This window comes from Solanum pennellii, chromosome 8, assembly GCF_001406875.1.
Source record: "Solanum pennellii chromosome 8, SPENNV200".
NCBI classification, from domain to species: domain Eukaryota; kingdom Viridiplantae; phylum Streptophyta; class Magnoliopsida; order Solanales; family Solanaceae; genus Solanum; species Solanum pennellii.
The window spans coordinates 64,030,347-64,047,004 of record NC_028644.1 but is presented as its reverse complement, the minus strand read 5'-3'; the positions used below and the strand labels follow the sequence as shown (position 1 = coordinate 64,047,004).

Below are 16,658 nucleotides of genomic sequence, written 5' to 3'. Positions count from 1 at the left end.
AACCAATAAGCCAACCCGATAAACTTCAAAACCGAACCAAATCGACCGATACACAGCCCTACTTTTCATATTAGTTCCTCCAAGAAATTATGAAAATTTCCATAACTAAAAGTCAAAGTAAAATAAAAGTTGGCCACCACCAAGAAGCAATATCACTCTCCCAATACTATGGAAAAGTCAATTCCAAAGAACTTTCTCATACACTTTCATATATTACATCATATTCCTCCACTTTATTCAACTTAAACACTATATATAAACCAACAATTTTTCACCATAAAAAAACATCATCAACATTTCTTATTTCGTTAAATTTCAATCATTTGAATATGAATCGTAATGCAGCAGTGAAAATGTCTGAATTACTTATGAGGCAATTACGGAGCGAATTTTTGCCCCGTGGAGGCATGGTACAAATTCGTCATTGGAGTAATATGAATACTTCTAGTAAAACAAAAGAACAAAAAACACATGATCAACCACTACACACGGTTGCTGATGCAACCAACGCCTCCGGCGACAAGGCTAAGAAAATTGTTAGCTATTGGGGGGTGGATCCTCCCAAAATCTCCAAGGAAGATGGTACACCATGGAAGTGGAACAGCTTTAGGGTACGTACGCAAATAATATATTCTCTTTATTCCATTTTATCTTATTGACTTTCTTTTTTAGTCAGAAAGAATGACATATTTTTGTACTCCCTTTGAAGCGAGACAGAGAAAGTATGTTTCTAAATTATGACTTACTTATAAGACTATAACTAAATCTCTTTTAGATAACTTGATCGCATAAAAGTATTTTATATCGATACTATATATAACTTAAACTCATAATTTTAATTTTTTTTTTTTTTTTTGGTTTTGACAGCCATGGGAGACGTACTCAGCTGATATTTCAATTGATGTGGAGAAGCACCATATGCCTACCAATTTTATGGACAAGTTTGCTTATTGGACAGTCCAATCTTTAAAGTACCCCACCTACTTGTTTTTCCAGGTCAACATCTTGACTCTCTTATTATTAAAAAAAAATAATTTTAGTTAAATGATTTTTTACTACTACTATAAATTATTGCAACAACATTTTTTCAATATTAAGTTAAACTAAATAATGATCCCAATAATTAAATTTAAAAAAAAAAAAAAAGACAACGTGAGCTTACCGCACTAGTTGGAGAAAATGACAAAATATTATCGGCGCGGTATGTTTAAAATACTCCAAATATATTTTTTTAATTATAAGTATCTTTGGTTTTCATTTAAAAATTTAACAAACTATCTCACATATATTTACATTATATTTGAATCATTGTTAGCTATTGTATTATACTTACAATGTTCGTTTCAATTATTACTTAAAATGTATTATATTGTATTGTTAAATTTCATTGTTAAGTAACAATGAAAATCACTATTTTATGGAATAACTAATTTGGTGTGTTTCCATTGTTACTTAATTTCTTTTTTCAATTATATATTTACATATATTTCAAAATATTATTTTACCCTTTATCTTAATTATTTGAATCTAGTAAAACCTATTACCCTAGAATAATTAGGATATTTTAGTAAATTTATAAATTACAATACAGTGCGATACTATCAAACCAAACAATTAAAATGTTATTAAACAACAATAAACAATACAGTCTAGCCAAATATTGTATCTACCATATAATACAGTACAATAAAGTACAATACAATACAATACATTATGAAATAATGAGTTACAATGATCCAAACAAAATGTTGAAGGGAATTTGTTTCAAAAAAAATCGACTGAAAGTCATATCACAAAAATATTTATAGATTGATACGAACGAAAAATTAAAATTTAAACGCTTAAAGATATCATGATTCATAATGAGGTTATATGTACGATTTCCTAGCTCATCATAGAGAACCTCTTAAAGTTATTTAAAAAAATCGACCAGGGGATAAAATTTAACTAGAAATTTGTTAAGAAAGTCCCATAAAATTGTAACAATTGCAATATAAAAGAAATTCCATTACACATCAAAAATAAATAAACAAGATTAGACATTCAATTAGACCTCTAAATATAAATTCCTTCAGAAACTTTTTTTCCCTCTCATAGTTTCTATCAAATCTAATAAATATATATTCATTTAAATGATTGAACAAAAATTGTTCATACTCAATTTTTTAGTGAACTTATTTAAAAGACCAAAATTATTGAAAAGTATATTGAAGGAACTATTTTATCCTCATTCCAAAAAACACAAGGGACCAATAACCCTATACATGTAACATTTAATTTATATACACTAACAGTATATTTAATTTCGCAGAGACGTCACATGTGTCATGCTATGTTACTAGAAACGGTTGCAGCCGTGCCAGGTATGGTAGGTGGTATGCTCCTCCACTGTAAATCCCTCCGTCGATTCGAGCACAGTGGTGGTTGGATCAAAGCCCTCCTCGAAGAAGCAGAGAACGAACGAATGCATCTCATGACCTTTATCGAATTATCAAATCCGAAATGGTACGAACGTGCATTAGTCTTTGCAGTTCAAGGCGTATTTGTCAATGCCTATTTCATTGCCTATTTGGCGTCCCCAAAATTGGCTCATCGAATTGTTGGTTACTTAGAAGAAGAAGCAGTAAATTCGTATACAGAGTTTTTGATCGATATAGAAAAGGGACTTTTCGAGAACTCGCCTGCACCGGCTATTGCTATTGACTATTGGCGTTTGCCGGCCGATGCAACGCTAAAAGATGTGGTTACTGTTATTAGGGCCGATGAGGCACATCATCGGGACCTAAATCACTTTGCTTCGGTGAGATTTTTCTACTTTTAATTTTGTACGTTCGAATTTTTATAGTATTAAAAAGAACTATTTGTGTTTTTTAAAAATTTAAATTTATTGTTTTTGTTACACAGGATATACAGTGTCAAGGGCATGAGTTGAAGGACTACCCTGCCCCAATTGGATATCATTGAAGTGAAAACAATATCTCAAAAAAAAAAATGTGTATTCATATATAGCTAATTAATAGATAGTGTTGAATTTTTACATTAATTTGTTGTATATGTTTGTATTAATCTTGAGCTGTTTTTTGCTTTGTATGTAATTATTAATTATGTGAGTTGAAATTATATAAATAGAATTATTTTTAAAATTGTAAAATATTATAGTAACAAAGAATATATGATCTCATGCATTGCTCCAAAATATTGAAATATAGATTGGATTGTATTGAATCTTATGTGTCAATTTCTACTTTATAATTCTATAAAAAAAATTAATTTTGTATATCAAAATCATACCAAAAAAAAAAAAACATGATTCAATTCTTATTAGTGGCAAATAGAGAAAAAAAAAGTGGCCTATAGAGAATATAAGTATGAGGTTCATAGAAAATCAACATTCCCACTCAAAGCATAAAGGTATATGTCAAAACTATTAAAATTTTAATAAAATTATATATATTACACTCGGATAATTTCAAATCTACGATAATTTTATTGATAAAAACCTAGAAATCTACCTTATTAGATCAAGACATGGCTTTGATTCTTAATGTTAAATTTTATTCTTTATGTATATATATTAACATATTTAACAAATCTCATTTTAGAAGATGGGTGTAAACATTCTTATTATTACTTTATAAGTTATTTTAATAAATTTACAATTCGAGTAAAACGATACCAAATAACTAGAAAAAGGAGTATAATAGGAAATATCAATAATAACAACAAACAATAGAATAAGAGAAAAAAAAAAAAAGCAACACATGATAATAATAATATTGAAGTCTAAGAAAGTAGAAGAATGAAGAAATAATTAATAGTAATATTATAAGAAAAACTAGATATTATGCAATTATCTTTTACTTCTCACCTCCATATCCTCATTAATGTTTTATCTTTTAACTAATTTTTTTTAAAAAAATTGATTAAAAATCCTATTGGTGACTGGTGCAATGACGTGTCAGAATTATAGCCGTTTCTGGGTGCTTGCCTGTACTGTCTTATTATTGGCAACTAAAGAATAATATTTTTTTAAAAAAAGATTAATTAATTAGGCTTAATTAAGAAAAAAATCAATTAATTAAGAATGGTGCTTTACAATAATTGCAAATGCATGATTCAATGACTTTTGACCAACTCAGCTTACTCCCCACGAAACCTCTTTTTTTACTTGTTCCCCAAGACCCACTTTCTTCCAAAATGAAAAAGAAAAATTAAACACGAAATTGTATATTACTTTTGACATTCATTTCCAGAAATGCCCTTGGAATTTATATTTCTCAATTTGAATTGACCACTACTTTTATCTGTTTATAATAGATGTAAGCACGTTTTTTAAGAAATAATAATGATTTTTATATATGTCTCTATGTTTAAAAAAGAATGACCTCCTTTCTTTTTTAGTTTGTTTAAAAAAGAATGATTTTTTTTCTTTATATTTTAATTTCAATTTTCCACATGACATGTTTAAGGCTACAAGATCAAAGGACAACTTTGTATATTTGACCTAACTTTAATTTAGGATCACAAGATTCAAAAGTCTTTCTTTATACACTTAAGCTCCATATCAAGTCAAACTAGGTCATTCTTTGTAAAAGAAATAATAATTATTAGTAAGCTAATAGTTGATTATAGATTTTCAAATACTTTTGACAAATTATTTTTTGGTGAAGTTCATTATAGATTTAGAGACAAATTTTTATTTTTCTAAAAAAAGATGACTTATATTTCTAGATTCTAAAAGCCATTTAAAATATTCGCAATTTTATATCATCATTTTATAGTGAAAACGCAAGACAATGAATACTATTTTAATATGAATATGAAAGAAAAGGAAAAACCCAAAACGAAATACAATTGATTATTTTTTTTAAAAAATGCTATTTAATTTTGATCGAAAGTGACTTTAAAAGAATGCTTTCGAATAAAAATTATATAAAATATGATGTGTATATATAATTATATAAACTTTATAGAATAAACTATGATTAAAATTGAGTCCAAATTATAAATGATGAATGTTTTGTAAAATATAAAAAATTGGTGTAATTTTCAAATTTTAAAAGTTCCGAATAATAGAAAATAGTATTTTGCTGGTATTCTGATCATTTGATGTATGATATGAATTTCTATTTTCTAGTCATATTTTCAAACATAATTGATTTTCAAGTCAAAATAATGGTACTAGACCGGGGTCATTTTAGTCATTTCCTTTTTGTCTAGAATTTACTTATCCTCACGTCTTTAAAATGCAAAAAAAAAAATAAAAAAATCATCAACCATAAATTTTAAATATTAATTAAATACACATAACCGCCTGTCCCACACAGTGTTCACGCGAAGCTTGAACGAACCAACCATATAATAAAATTAATTAAAATAAATAGAAAAATCTCAGCCTATATAAAATGAGTGTATTTCATTAAAGAAATTATTACCATCACATATAATAAAATATATATATATAATATTACTATTTACCTTGTTCCTCAAGTTTCTTTCCAAACTTCCGGCGAACATTTTCTTTTATTCCAGATTTTGATCGGAAGTTATCAAGCATGATGACCCGTGGAGCAACAAGGATGACACGAGTTGTCATGGGTCATATGGGTACACGTTACTTTTCAACTACAGTTCTGCGAAATAATCCCGGGACCGGAGTTGTTGGTGGAGTCGCTGCCGGACTTTTGCATGGTTTTCCGGCGAATCCATCGGAGAAAGTGGCAGTAACGTGGGTTAGGCATTTTTCGGCGATGGGTTCACGGAGCGCTAGTACTGCGGCTTTGAATGATAAGCAACAAGAGAAGGAAAGTAGTGACAAAAAAGTGGAGAACACCGCCACCGCCGCTGTAAACGGTGGTGTTGGTAAATCTGTGGTGAGTTATTGGGGTGTTCCTCCTTCAAAGGCTACTAAACCAGATGGTACTGAATGGAAATGGAATTGTTTTAGGGTAAGTTTAGTAAGCTTTTTCACATATTTTTTCTGATATATATATATTATGTAGGATTAATGGTGGATTTTTTTTTGATTTAGCCATGGGAGACTTATGAAGCTGATATGTCGATAGATCTGACGAAACACCATGCGCCTGTAACGTTTTTGGATAAATTTGCTTATTGGACTGTTAAGATCCTTCGTTTCCCCACTGATGTATTTTTTCAGGTACGTAATAAAATTCCCAGTATATAGGAAACTGGAAAGATTCAATGCAATTTCCCATAATTTCGGAACTTTATAATGGTGAAATTGAATCGAAAATTTCGAATGGAAAAAGAAATATGAGATCATAGAGATGATTTAATTTTGATGTGGTGCAGAGGAGATATGGTTGCAGAGCAATGATGTTAGAGACAGTGGCGGCGGTGCCTGGAATGGTGGGAGGTATGTTGTTGCATTGTAAGTCATTGAGGCGATTCGAACAGAGTGGTGGATGGATCAAAGCTCTGTTAGAAGAAGCTGAAAACGAGAGGATGCATTTGATGACTTTCATGGAAGTTGCAAAGCCAAATGTATACGAACGTGCTCTGGTTTTCGCAGTGCAAGGCGTCTTCTTCAACGCTTACTTTGCTGCATACCTTATCTCCCCAAAATTGGCTCATCGTATCGTTGGATATTTGGAAGAAGAGGCTGTGCATTCGTACACCGAGTTCCTCAAGGAATTGGACAATGGTAACATTGAGAACGTTCCTGCTCCCGCTATTGCTATTGATTACTGGCGATTGCCTAAGGATGCCACTCTCCGCGATGTTGTCTTGGTTGTTAGGGCTGATGAGGCTCATCATCGCGATGTCAACCACTATGCATCTGTAAGAAACATAAAAAGCTGATGAACACGACTTATTTTAGACTGATGCGTTATGCATTTAACTAATTTATTCAATTTTGATTGCAGGACATTCATTACCAAGGACAACAGCTGAAGGACTCACCAGCACCACTTGGGTATCACTAAGCGACTAATAATAAATACAAAGATATGACTTATCAAGCTAAAAGTTCGTCACTATTTTGTTCCTTTTTTGAACTGGTAATAGAGATATGTAGTAGGTATTACTAATCTCGAATGTTGATGTACATATTTTTGTGTGGATTTGGTTCGTTCTTTGCTGCCTCTTCATCGATAAGAGGTAGAGTACGATGACCTCTGTATCATATATATTCTTGATGAAATTATATCATCTTTTTGTTTACTTTTGTCACACTTTTGGTATGAATTAAATCAGGATCAAAATTAGGACGTAATAACAAAAGAAGATAATTGCGGTTGTGGGAGATTTGAGGTCCATAAGTTTAAGTATCCCTTTCTGAACTTTGTGAAACTCCATTGAAGCTCCAACTTTGGATATTTCTTTTTATACCGGCAGGCAGCTGAAATATGAGATCTTTTTTATGGTTAGGAATGAATGTGATTCGAGTAGAAGTAAGCAATACATGCTCAATTTTGAAGGTTGTGAATTGGCTGCTTCGTCTACCTTTATGAAAGCTTGATAAAAGAAGAATCTTTGCATCAGTTTCCGATGAAATGTTAAGAGACATAATAGAAGAGCAAAGAGACGAGCTATGAATACTTGTGGGAATACACTGGATATGTTGACAATTACTACTTTCAGGGGGTTTATAGATCCAATTATCGGATTGGGAGAAGAGATCAATGGTAGGAATCAGCAACTACAACGGGTTGTTTGTGAAGGCGTTGTATGGTTTATGGGAATATGACACCACATGATCTGCAGTTGAAGCTAGAGTTATTCATGATCTTGAACTAATAGATGCTCCTCTCTATTGGGGAAATTGATCGCGATATCTCATCAAGAAATGACAGATTTTTATTTCTCCATTGATTGGGATGATGATTTTTACAACATAAAACAATCTTTGCTCCCATTTATTACACAAGATTTGAAGCTGAAAGAAGAAATAGTGTCATTCACAATAATGCTTGAATTCTTAGAGATTATTGATGATGTTGAACTAATAAATCCTCCTTTCTTTGGGGGAAATTATACGTTGAACTAGGGAAATAATCGCGATATCTCACCAAGAATATTCAACAGGTTTTTGTTCTCTATTGATTGGGATGAGGATTTCAACAACCATAATACAATCCAAGTTGTATTTTTAGTTTGATAATTGGTGGCTTGAGGCGGCCTTCAACATTAACCTACGCGTTGAAGGATCCACAAAAAAAATGGAGGGCTAAGTGTAGTTCTTTTGAGGTCCAAGGCAAGACTTGATTACATTTTAGCTTTGCTAATTGAGATTGTTGAAATCAAAACTGAATATTGAAAGTCACTATCTAACACAACCTGGAAGAACAGAGAAGCACTACATAATGATGACAAATTTTCTTGTGAATAAATATGTGGCCTTGATTCCTAAAAAGAATGGACCTAAGAGATTATCATCTTAAAATTATTTGAGGGCTTAAAAATGTAGTGAATAAACTTGTTGATGGACATCAAATGGCGTTCATTAAGGGTTCATAGATTATGGATGCACTACTAATAGCTAATGAATATACCTGAAAGGATAGGTACCAGGGATTCTTTGCAAACTAGACATAGAAAAGACTTATAATTGAATATGATAGCACAACAACGCACTCATCGAGAGGATGGAATGTCACATTTTTTTGTCAGAATATCCACGCTAATGTCTCTGTTAGATTTTTCGTATCAAGGACAAGAATTTTGGTAGTAAATGGGTCAACTGAGATAACAATATGTACTTGGTGGATTCTATGGAAAGAGAGAAACACAAAATACTTTGAAGATCATTTTATGATAACAGCCAATATTTGGTCTAACTTGTTTTTTTAAACACAAATTAGATTAATATTATGAATAGTACTATTTAATATTCATAGACCATTTTTCCATGAAGCAAAGAAGATGCAAGTTCACAGCTACTTTGTTTTATTGTCAAGAGATTAAACACACAATAACAAAATAAAAATAGAAAAAATCCAATGACGGGACGACGCGAATTCAAAGAAATCACCAACATAAACACAATAGTTACCTACATGAATGGAGTAACGACTGTCCCTTTGTATATAATTGAGTAGATATTACAATTCCCCTTTATCTCCAAAGACTAAGAAAACAATGTACATACCTTATTGATCAACAACTATGGGAAGACCTTAGAGCAATATTTGTGTTTCTCTTTAAGAAAACAAGTACATAACTCTTTTGGCAACCCCCCCCCCACCCCACCCCACCCAAAACCCCTTTTACCAAACTCTATCAAGTACTACTTCGTTGACTAGAAAAGTTTTCTTTCTTTATTTACGATGATGGTGTCACGGTGCTCGCGTTTCAATGATTCCACTGAGTACTTACTACATCCACCAACATAACTACGTACCAGATAATTCTGTCCACTGATCGAGACTTACTCACGAAAGAAGTTAAAAAAGAAGTAAATAACCAAACCAAGCATAGCAAGTCCCCATTCATTACCTTGTGTCGAAGAAAACATCACTTGAAAACCCAAGAAGATCAAGATTATATACAACCATCCCCATCTTCTAAACTCATCTTCACCATCTCTCACCCTATAATAATAATTGTTGTAACCTTGTAAAGAAGGTGCATAGATAATTATCAAACACAGTAACACTACTAGTAAAAGTGGACCAAGAAGAATTTTTAAAACAGTGTAAGTTAGTAGTATAATAATAAGAGATGCCAAGATTGATTGAGTAGTATAATATACAAACACAATGGCTAAAAAAGGGATGAAAATAGAAAAAGTGAAGTTTATGTCTTCAATATCAAGGGCTAATGAAACACTTTCAGTTATGTTTTGGCCATGGAGAAGTAATCCTAAGCTGAGTACAAGAAGAAGAGGAACAAATGGAGAAGGCCCTTTAACCATATTTTCTACAAGAAAAATGGTATCATAAGTTTCATCTTTTTTTCTTCTTTTTTTTTAATTTTTGAGATGAAATGGATGAATGGAGTTGAGTGTATTCAAGAAATTGGTTTAAAATAATGTGGTTGATAGTAGGGTGGTTATGAATGAAGCTATATGCAAAGGGTGGGGGGTTATAGGCTTTAATTAATTGTTCATAACTTTTTTGGTTATTGATCACCAAACTTTACCTGTGTGGTATAATTTGCTACTTTCATATAGGTTAATGGACTATATAATGTACTATATTTGTTGGGTTACGAGCAGACATGTTAATATATGCGCAGATCAGACCCCGACCCTTTTAAAATGAAGCAAGACCAAAACTTATTTTCTACGAAAATATTTTCATGAAAAACATTTCCCTTCCTATACCGACAAACCCCTAGAGTTACTACTTTTTCCCAAGGTCCCCCTTTCTACATAGGCTATGTGAATTGTCAAATTATAGCAGGAGGCTTGCATTGATTTTATTGTTTGGTCTACATACCAAAAGTCCAAAACTAATGACATTCCAGGACCATATACAGTGTCCTGTTTAACAATCTTCTGTCTCTTATCCCTACAAGCTCTTCCCTGACTAGCAAGGTTTTCTCGGGAAACTCGTGTTTAGTTGCATCATTGTGTTTGAAACCCTGAACGGACTGTCAATGATAAGCTGGAGGAAGGTGAGTATGACTTCTAAGTCATTCTTATTGACTTTACACCATCTACACAAGGCCATAGCTTGTGAAAATGTATACTGTTCTTCAATCCCAGAAAATGCTCATTGAACAAGTGGTCAATGCTGGGTGAGAGTTTTAGGCTATCTTTTGCACTTCGTACTCGTGAGATATTTTAAGAGGTGAGTCCTTTGAGACGGGCCTTTCTTCAGACCAGAGCTCTAGATTCACTGTTCCGGTACCCCAATGCACCATACATTTGTGTACTTGATCGATGTTGAATCGATTGACTAATCCCAGACCAAGACATCTATCAACAAGCATCCATTCACCTGAAAAGAAATCGATTAACACTGGTTCAAACATTTTGCAACCCCGATTTACTAATGAACACTGAACAAATTATCAACCATCGAGAAATATTTTGTTAGCTAGAGTTATTTTACCCAAACCAAGGATTAGGAAGACTGTTTGATCAAATCACAGTAGAGATGAAAAACATTAGGTGATTTATTCCATCTGCCTAAGTCTAAGTGATTAGAATTACCCCTTTTTTTTGGTATTTGTGGAAGATAGCAGGTTCTTAATGGAATAGTCAACGTGTGTGCAAGATGATGTGAACACCAGTGTTATAAAAAAATTCCACATCGGCAAAAATAGTAATAGGCTAAATAGGTGAAAATGCAAACAAAAGCAACTGATATCGAACATTGCAGCTTAACACCTTCACTCAAATTTGTTTCAAGTATTCAGCATACATTCCGGAAAAGGATGTGTCCTTCAAATATTTGCAGGAGATGCTTTACACATTTTACTTGTAGCTTTATCTTTCCCTACATAATAAATGACATCCTGTCAATCTTTTGATCCCCGTTTCTTAAGGTGTCTGCATAGACCAGGTAAAGCATCTCCATGCCCCTTTCGATATATTCATCTAGCTCTTACATAAAGTTTAAATAGATAAAACTGATGAAGAGGGAATAAGCATGAAGAAACACCACATGGGGAGAATATTTCTGAATTACTGGAACAGGGAATGATAATAAGTTGCTTACTGGAAGTTTTGCACATTGACAGGTAACTTGTGCAATTTGTGCACTTCCCCTCATTTGGAATCTTCTAATAAATAACTCCCAATTTGTCTTTTCTGTTCTTCCAGTCCCGTCTTACTACTATATTCCTCTAGAGAAGCAAGCCCTGGTGACTTCACTGGTCTTACTAAGGTACCATACTAATTCAAATCTGGTCGAGTCTCTCAGAAATTTACATATATTCACATACCTACACCAGAACCAAGTTCAGGCCATCCACTGTAATCTACTTTTACTTCCTGCTATGCTTTTACAAATTGAAATGGTTTGCGCAAAGCAGGTTTCTTCAGAGTAATATGACCACAAATATGTGTGCGCAATTAAAAAAAAAGTCAGGTGAGCAAAAGTAAAGAGTAGGATGTACCCTTTGGGCGAAGATCTCCTTCAAACACTTGTTCTCCAGATTCTGGCCAAAGTTCATGCTTGGACCCATTGAGGGAAGTAAAGGACACATATGATTCAGTTGGGTGCAACAACGTGAACATTGGATGCACACGCAAGCACACAAGCCTACCAACACAATAAAAGTATGCCAAAAAAAGCCATCAGAAATAAGACCAAATGAATTAAATTGAGGCTCTATACCATATAAAGGGAAGAGAGAGTATCTTTCAACCAGCTATTATCAACATGACAATCCAGAAATAAGAATATTGACCGAAAAATAATTATTTTTGTTAAAATCTACAAGTAAAGCTATGTTGCTCAGACCCTCCAAAAATGTTGCCGCACCTACGTTGGATCATCCATATATGCACTACTTTTGGAGAATCTCACACGCTGCAACATTTTTGAAAATCAATGCAGCGTAGACAGTAAGAAAATTGAAATATCAAGAGGTGGTTATTAGAGATCCTACAAGTAGTTTTCAATAATAAGATGTAGGATAGAACAGACCTAGAAAATCCTCCAGAACCAGCACCAACTCCACGAGCTACAATTCCAGAATCAATGCGGAAAACCTTGGAGTTGTCTTTTGGCAAAGATATATATCGTTCCATAAATAATCCACCACCTATATCACCTTCCAGCCTAAGAGACTCTGATTCTCCTTCCTGTTCCAGATCTCGTCTGCAGAACAGGAAGATTTAAAGTGAACAACAGAGAAGAACAAATGCCCTTGTGAATAAAATATACAATAATGAATCAAAATTCTAACTTTTAAAGTCAAAAATACAGAAGAAAAAATCCATAAATGAAGAATTAGCATATAAGACAAAATTGAACTGCTTTATGAGATGGGACGAAAATGAAGTGCATAGCATAATTACACCAAAACTTTTTGACGATGCCATATCTGAAGAAGTTCTATCATGCATTGGCTACAATTTTGAGAAATATATGCCCCTTTCCCAACGTGAATAACAAAATTAATTTTCCAAGTCTGTTTTTCATATCAATAACAAGAAACTATCACCCAACATTACCCAATTCAAATCCATCTTCACTCATAAAATGATTAACATATCAGAAGCCAAACACTTGACCCTTCCTGATATTTAAAACAGTGCACCAATTCTCGAGAAAAAAACCTTCCTGATATTTAAAACAGTGCACCAATTCTCTAAACAAATGTGACTACGGAAAATCACAAAAAGATAATTTCAAAAATTATAGTACTATCTCCTGGATTTGAGTCAAGAACAATCCAGATAATTCCATTCCCTCAGAAAAGACACTCTGCAACGACTGACTACCATAAAGGGACCCGCTAGAGAAGTTTAACAATCAAATAAATCGTTTGACAGATTAAATGATCAATCCTACAATCTTAAAAATTCTGTCTCCCTGCTTCCAAATCAGCAATTCATTTTTAAGTATATCCAAAGAAAACTAATTCTCAGACCTAGTTTCACTATGCCTTCCAGGATTTACAAAAGACAAGTTTACCCTACAAGGCGGCTGGTTTGTCTCTTCACATTTCAATCAGGAGTAAAAAAAAAACTCCATCTTAGCCAGATTTCAGCTCAATCCCAACAACAGCTCCTTTTTTAATATGTTCACTCATGCTTTTCATTGCTTTCACATTTTGGAGCCATTTATTTCGAAATTCAGCTACACTTTCTTTCTTTCTTTCTTCTGGACCACAGGACATGCACAACTTTCTATCAGGTAAAATATTGAAGTCTCCCTTATAATTGAATCTCAAAAGATAAACCATTTTATTCAACGGTAATTGGATACTTGAATTTACACATGCATCATTTTCAGTTTTCCATTTTTGATCAATGAAGAATAAACGTTGTCATTGCTAGAACTTAATTAGCACTAATTGCGTTCCTCGGTTGCCAACAAGAAACTATTTGAAACAAGCTACATGAGGAACTTATTATTTACTTACTCAATAACTGAATACTCCTCGGTACATCCAGCTGATCTGTATTCACGGTTACTATATTCTTCGTACCCATTTATTTCCACCCGGCTATGAAGCCATTGAGTTCCTGTTAAAAGGAAATAGATGAATAGGACAGTATCAATAATCAGCATGTCTTCTGATATCAGTATTTTAATCAAGCTTATAGGTTTCCAAACATTGAGAAAACAGGGGAGAAATCTGGTTGGACAGAAATGCTAAGTACAGATCAGAGAAAAAAAGACGAGAATACAAACAGCAATGCTCCATATAGCAAAACAAAGGATTAAAATCTTTAACAATTGAAGGCTCTTTTATCAGATAGAAATATGGAAAACCCATTTCTCAATTCAAACCTTGTATGAATAACTGAGGAAGGACAAGAGAAACCACTGTTCAGATAGCGAAAGATTATAAGTTTCATTAAACTGGTACAGGTTTATAATTCAGTCAAAATCTTAACTTGTTTGTTGTAGAAAAGATTCTAGAGAAATGAATTGTTGGTAGTATCACATATGATAAGTGAGCATGTATAGTCTGATTCTGATTAAATTATCATTTTGGTCTAGTGGACGACTAAAAGAACCTCTCGAAGATATTTAACATGACCAATTTAAGTAGTGTACAAACACTTTTCAGTGTACACGTCACTAATGTATTAAATAAAGGATACTTACAATGTAAAAATGGACATGAATAAGCTAGATGAATATACCAGCAGAAACGCAAAGAAAGTGAAGGTTATTTAATAACCGGAGAAAAAAAGAACTATGAAGCTCACAATACCTGAAGGAATATGGTCCATAGAAAGGATTCTACCACCTATCCAAGGGACCGCTTTCAGCTCCCAATCACCACTCTTCAGAACAACTGGAGTCCTTGAAAGTTCTACTCCTTTATGTCCAGAGATAGTTTCCACGTCTGGTATACGTTTAGCACTTTCTGCAATTAATTAACGACATGGAAACAAAATTTTCTTTCAGTTATAAAACAACTTGCACCATAAGATGTCCAAGAATAGGTAGACCTATAAAACAGACATCAAAAGTAAAGAACCCCAACTACTCTGCTAATCTGTAAGTGTGATAATTGGAAAACCAGCTTCTTAGTTCGTTGATAGAGAACACACTGCATTCAACAGCTAATAGGGGTCCCATGTAGTGTTTTCAAAATAAATCCTTAAATAGCTTAGGCCTCACCACCCTGAAAAGCATGAAAAATGGAACACCTGCAAAAGATTTCCCTTGAATCCTCCTTCAAACCCCCCATGTTTTCAAGATTTACTATTCAAGGCTGACGCGGCAATCACTCAATCTAGATGACTACTTAAAGCAGCAGCCAGACAAATGTAGAATTTCCAATCAGAAATTAAAATGTTTTTAAAAAAGTGAGACATTAAATATGTACCGTCAAGTTGGCAATCATTTCAGGCAGGAACGGGTGATACATTAATAGAATTTGGAAAAGCTTTACCAACTTATGTTTTTACATTTAACCGGAACCTAATGATATTTCAGATCATCGCTTTTCCCTCTACCTAATAAAAGAAATTTAATGGAAGCAGCAATACTGTAGCATTCTCTTGTGCATCTGCATTAAGCACAGATGAAGCACCACAAATGGGTGATACCAGCGTTGACGTTAAAGAATTACAATAGAAGTTCTAGACATGCTTGAAGTGTATGACCATCTCATCTAAAAGCTTAAGTTGTTATAAAGAGCACACTTCTACTATTTAATTATATTTTCAAAAGTGTTGAACAGAAACCACAGAGAGTGTCCAGTAGTGGGTGCAGGTGTCTGACTTGGGTACTACGTTTAAACAGTGCTGTGCTATCTAGGAAATAAACTTGAATAGCAATTAAATTTTGCACAGTTCCATTTCATCTGATGAGAGATCCACTTTGACGCAATTCCAAGTAAGAGTTGTGCAGTAAGAAGAGAGAACAAAATATTACAAAAAAGTAAAGCTGGACAAGTGGAAGAGCTGGTTTACCCAGACGATTTCTGTACTTCTCTTCACTTTCAGAAACCAAATTTGATACATCAGTTTCTGATGGCATTGCTAATTGTATAATCTCTCCATCAGAACCCCAAGCATCAAGCTGGATAAGGAGATCCATAGCAAACAATCACCAATTAAACACATCTATCTTAAATGGTCTCTCTTTTTCCTAAAGCTAATATATATGAGGAATGAGGAAACATACCATAGCACCTTTACCCAGCAATATCCTAACATGCAATCGGCGCTTTGGCCTTCTCCAATTTCCTTCTGTTTTGGCGACTTGCACAGTAACAACAGAAGACTGAAGCTCAGCAACATATGTTGTCAAAAGATATCCACCTTGGCTATATTCATATCCATCACCATCATCTTCGAAAAAAAGACCTTCAGCTTTACCTGAAATTGATAAAGTATAGGTGATGCTGAGTGCTGTAGCTGCTAAAGAACTCTTTTCCCACATACAGGAGAAAGAAAAAGAATTCTTGGGAGAATTTTCTAGTATTTCTCTTGGCTTGATTCAACACCAATTCCCTCAATCTCAGTGCACTGTTCCTGTTATTTCCCAAATTCCACCAGTGTCCTAGCTCTGTCATTCTGATTCAGGATAACTTATCCTAGAATGCCC

At 33.4% G+C, this 16,658-nt stretch overlaps 3 protein-coding genes across 4 annotated transcripts in view; 2 read left to right on the top strand and 1 right to left on the bottom strand.

Moving 5' to 3' along the window:
- The first annotated feature begins 259 nt into the window (after positions 1–259).
- LOC107027961 (ubiquinol oxidase 2, mitochondrial-like) lies at positions 260–3,143 on the top strand. The gene is made up of 4 exons (XM_015229012.2): positions 260–611; positions 868–996; positions 2,312–2,800; positions 2,905–3,143. The coding sequence occupies exons 1-4, from the start codon at positions 330–332 to the stop codon at positions 2,962–2,964; spliced, it is 960 nt and encodes a 319-aa protein (XP_015084498.1). The 5' UTR covers positions 260–329; the 3' UTR covers positions 2,965–3,143.
- Positions 3,144–5,333: 2,190 nt separating this feature from the next.
- Positions 5,334–8,290, top strand: LOC107028932 (ubiquinol oxidase 2, mitochondrial). 2 transcript variants are annotated; one of them, XR_003579990.1, is made up of 5 exons: positions 5,426–5,948; positions 6,032–6,160; positions 6,316–6,804; positions 6,891–7,125; positions 7,222–8,290. XR_003579990.1 is itself a non-coding variant. In XM_015230181.2 (4 exons), exons 1-4 carry the CDS (start codon positions 5,556–5,558, stop codon positions 6,948–6,950), a joined length of 1,071 nt encoding a protein of 356 aa, XP_015085667.1. In that variant the 5' UTR covers positions 5,334–5,555; the 3' UTR covers positions 6,951–7,188. The 2 variants fall into 2 exon arrangements, 1 of the variants encoding a protein (XP_015085667.1); XM_015230181.2 differs by lacking the exon at positions 7,222–8,290 and having other exon boundaries at positions 5,334–5,948; positions 6,891–7,188.
- A 2,059-nt stretch (positions 8,291–10,349) lies between these two features.
- The window catches only part of LOC107028615 (alpha-glucosidase 2), a 17,209-nt gene continuing 10,900 nt past the window's right edge, over positions 10,350–16,658 (bottom strand). The window contains exons 17-23 of the mRNA XM_015229752.2: positions 16,236–16,429; positions 16,022–16,130; positions 14,812–14,967; positions 14,011–14,113; positions 12,567–12,740; positions 12,034–12,179; positions 10,350–10,910 (exon numbers count right to left, since the gene is read on the bottom strand). Of these exons, the coding sequence (XP_015085238.1) occupies positions 10,717–10,910; positions 12,034–12,179; positions 12,567–12,740; positions 14,011–14,113; positions 14,812–14,967; positions 16,022–16,130; positions 16,236–16,429 (1,076 nt within the window). The 3' untranslated portion in view covers positions 10,350–10,716. The remainder of the gene's footprint in view (positions 10,911–12,033; positions 12,180–12,566; positions 12,741–14,010; positions 14,114–14,811; positions 14,968–16,021; positions 16,131–16,235; positions 16,430–16,658) is intronic.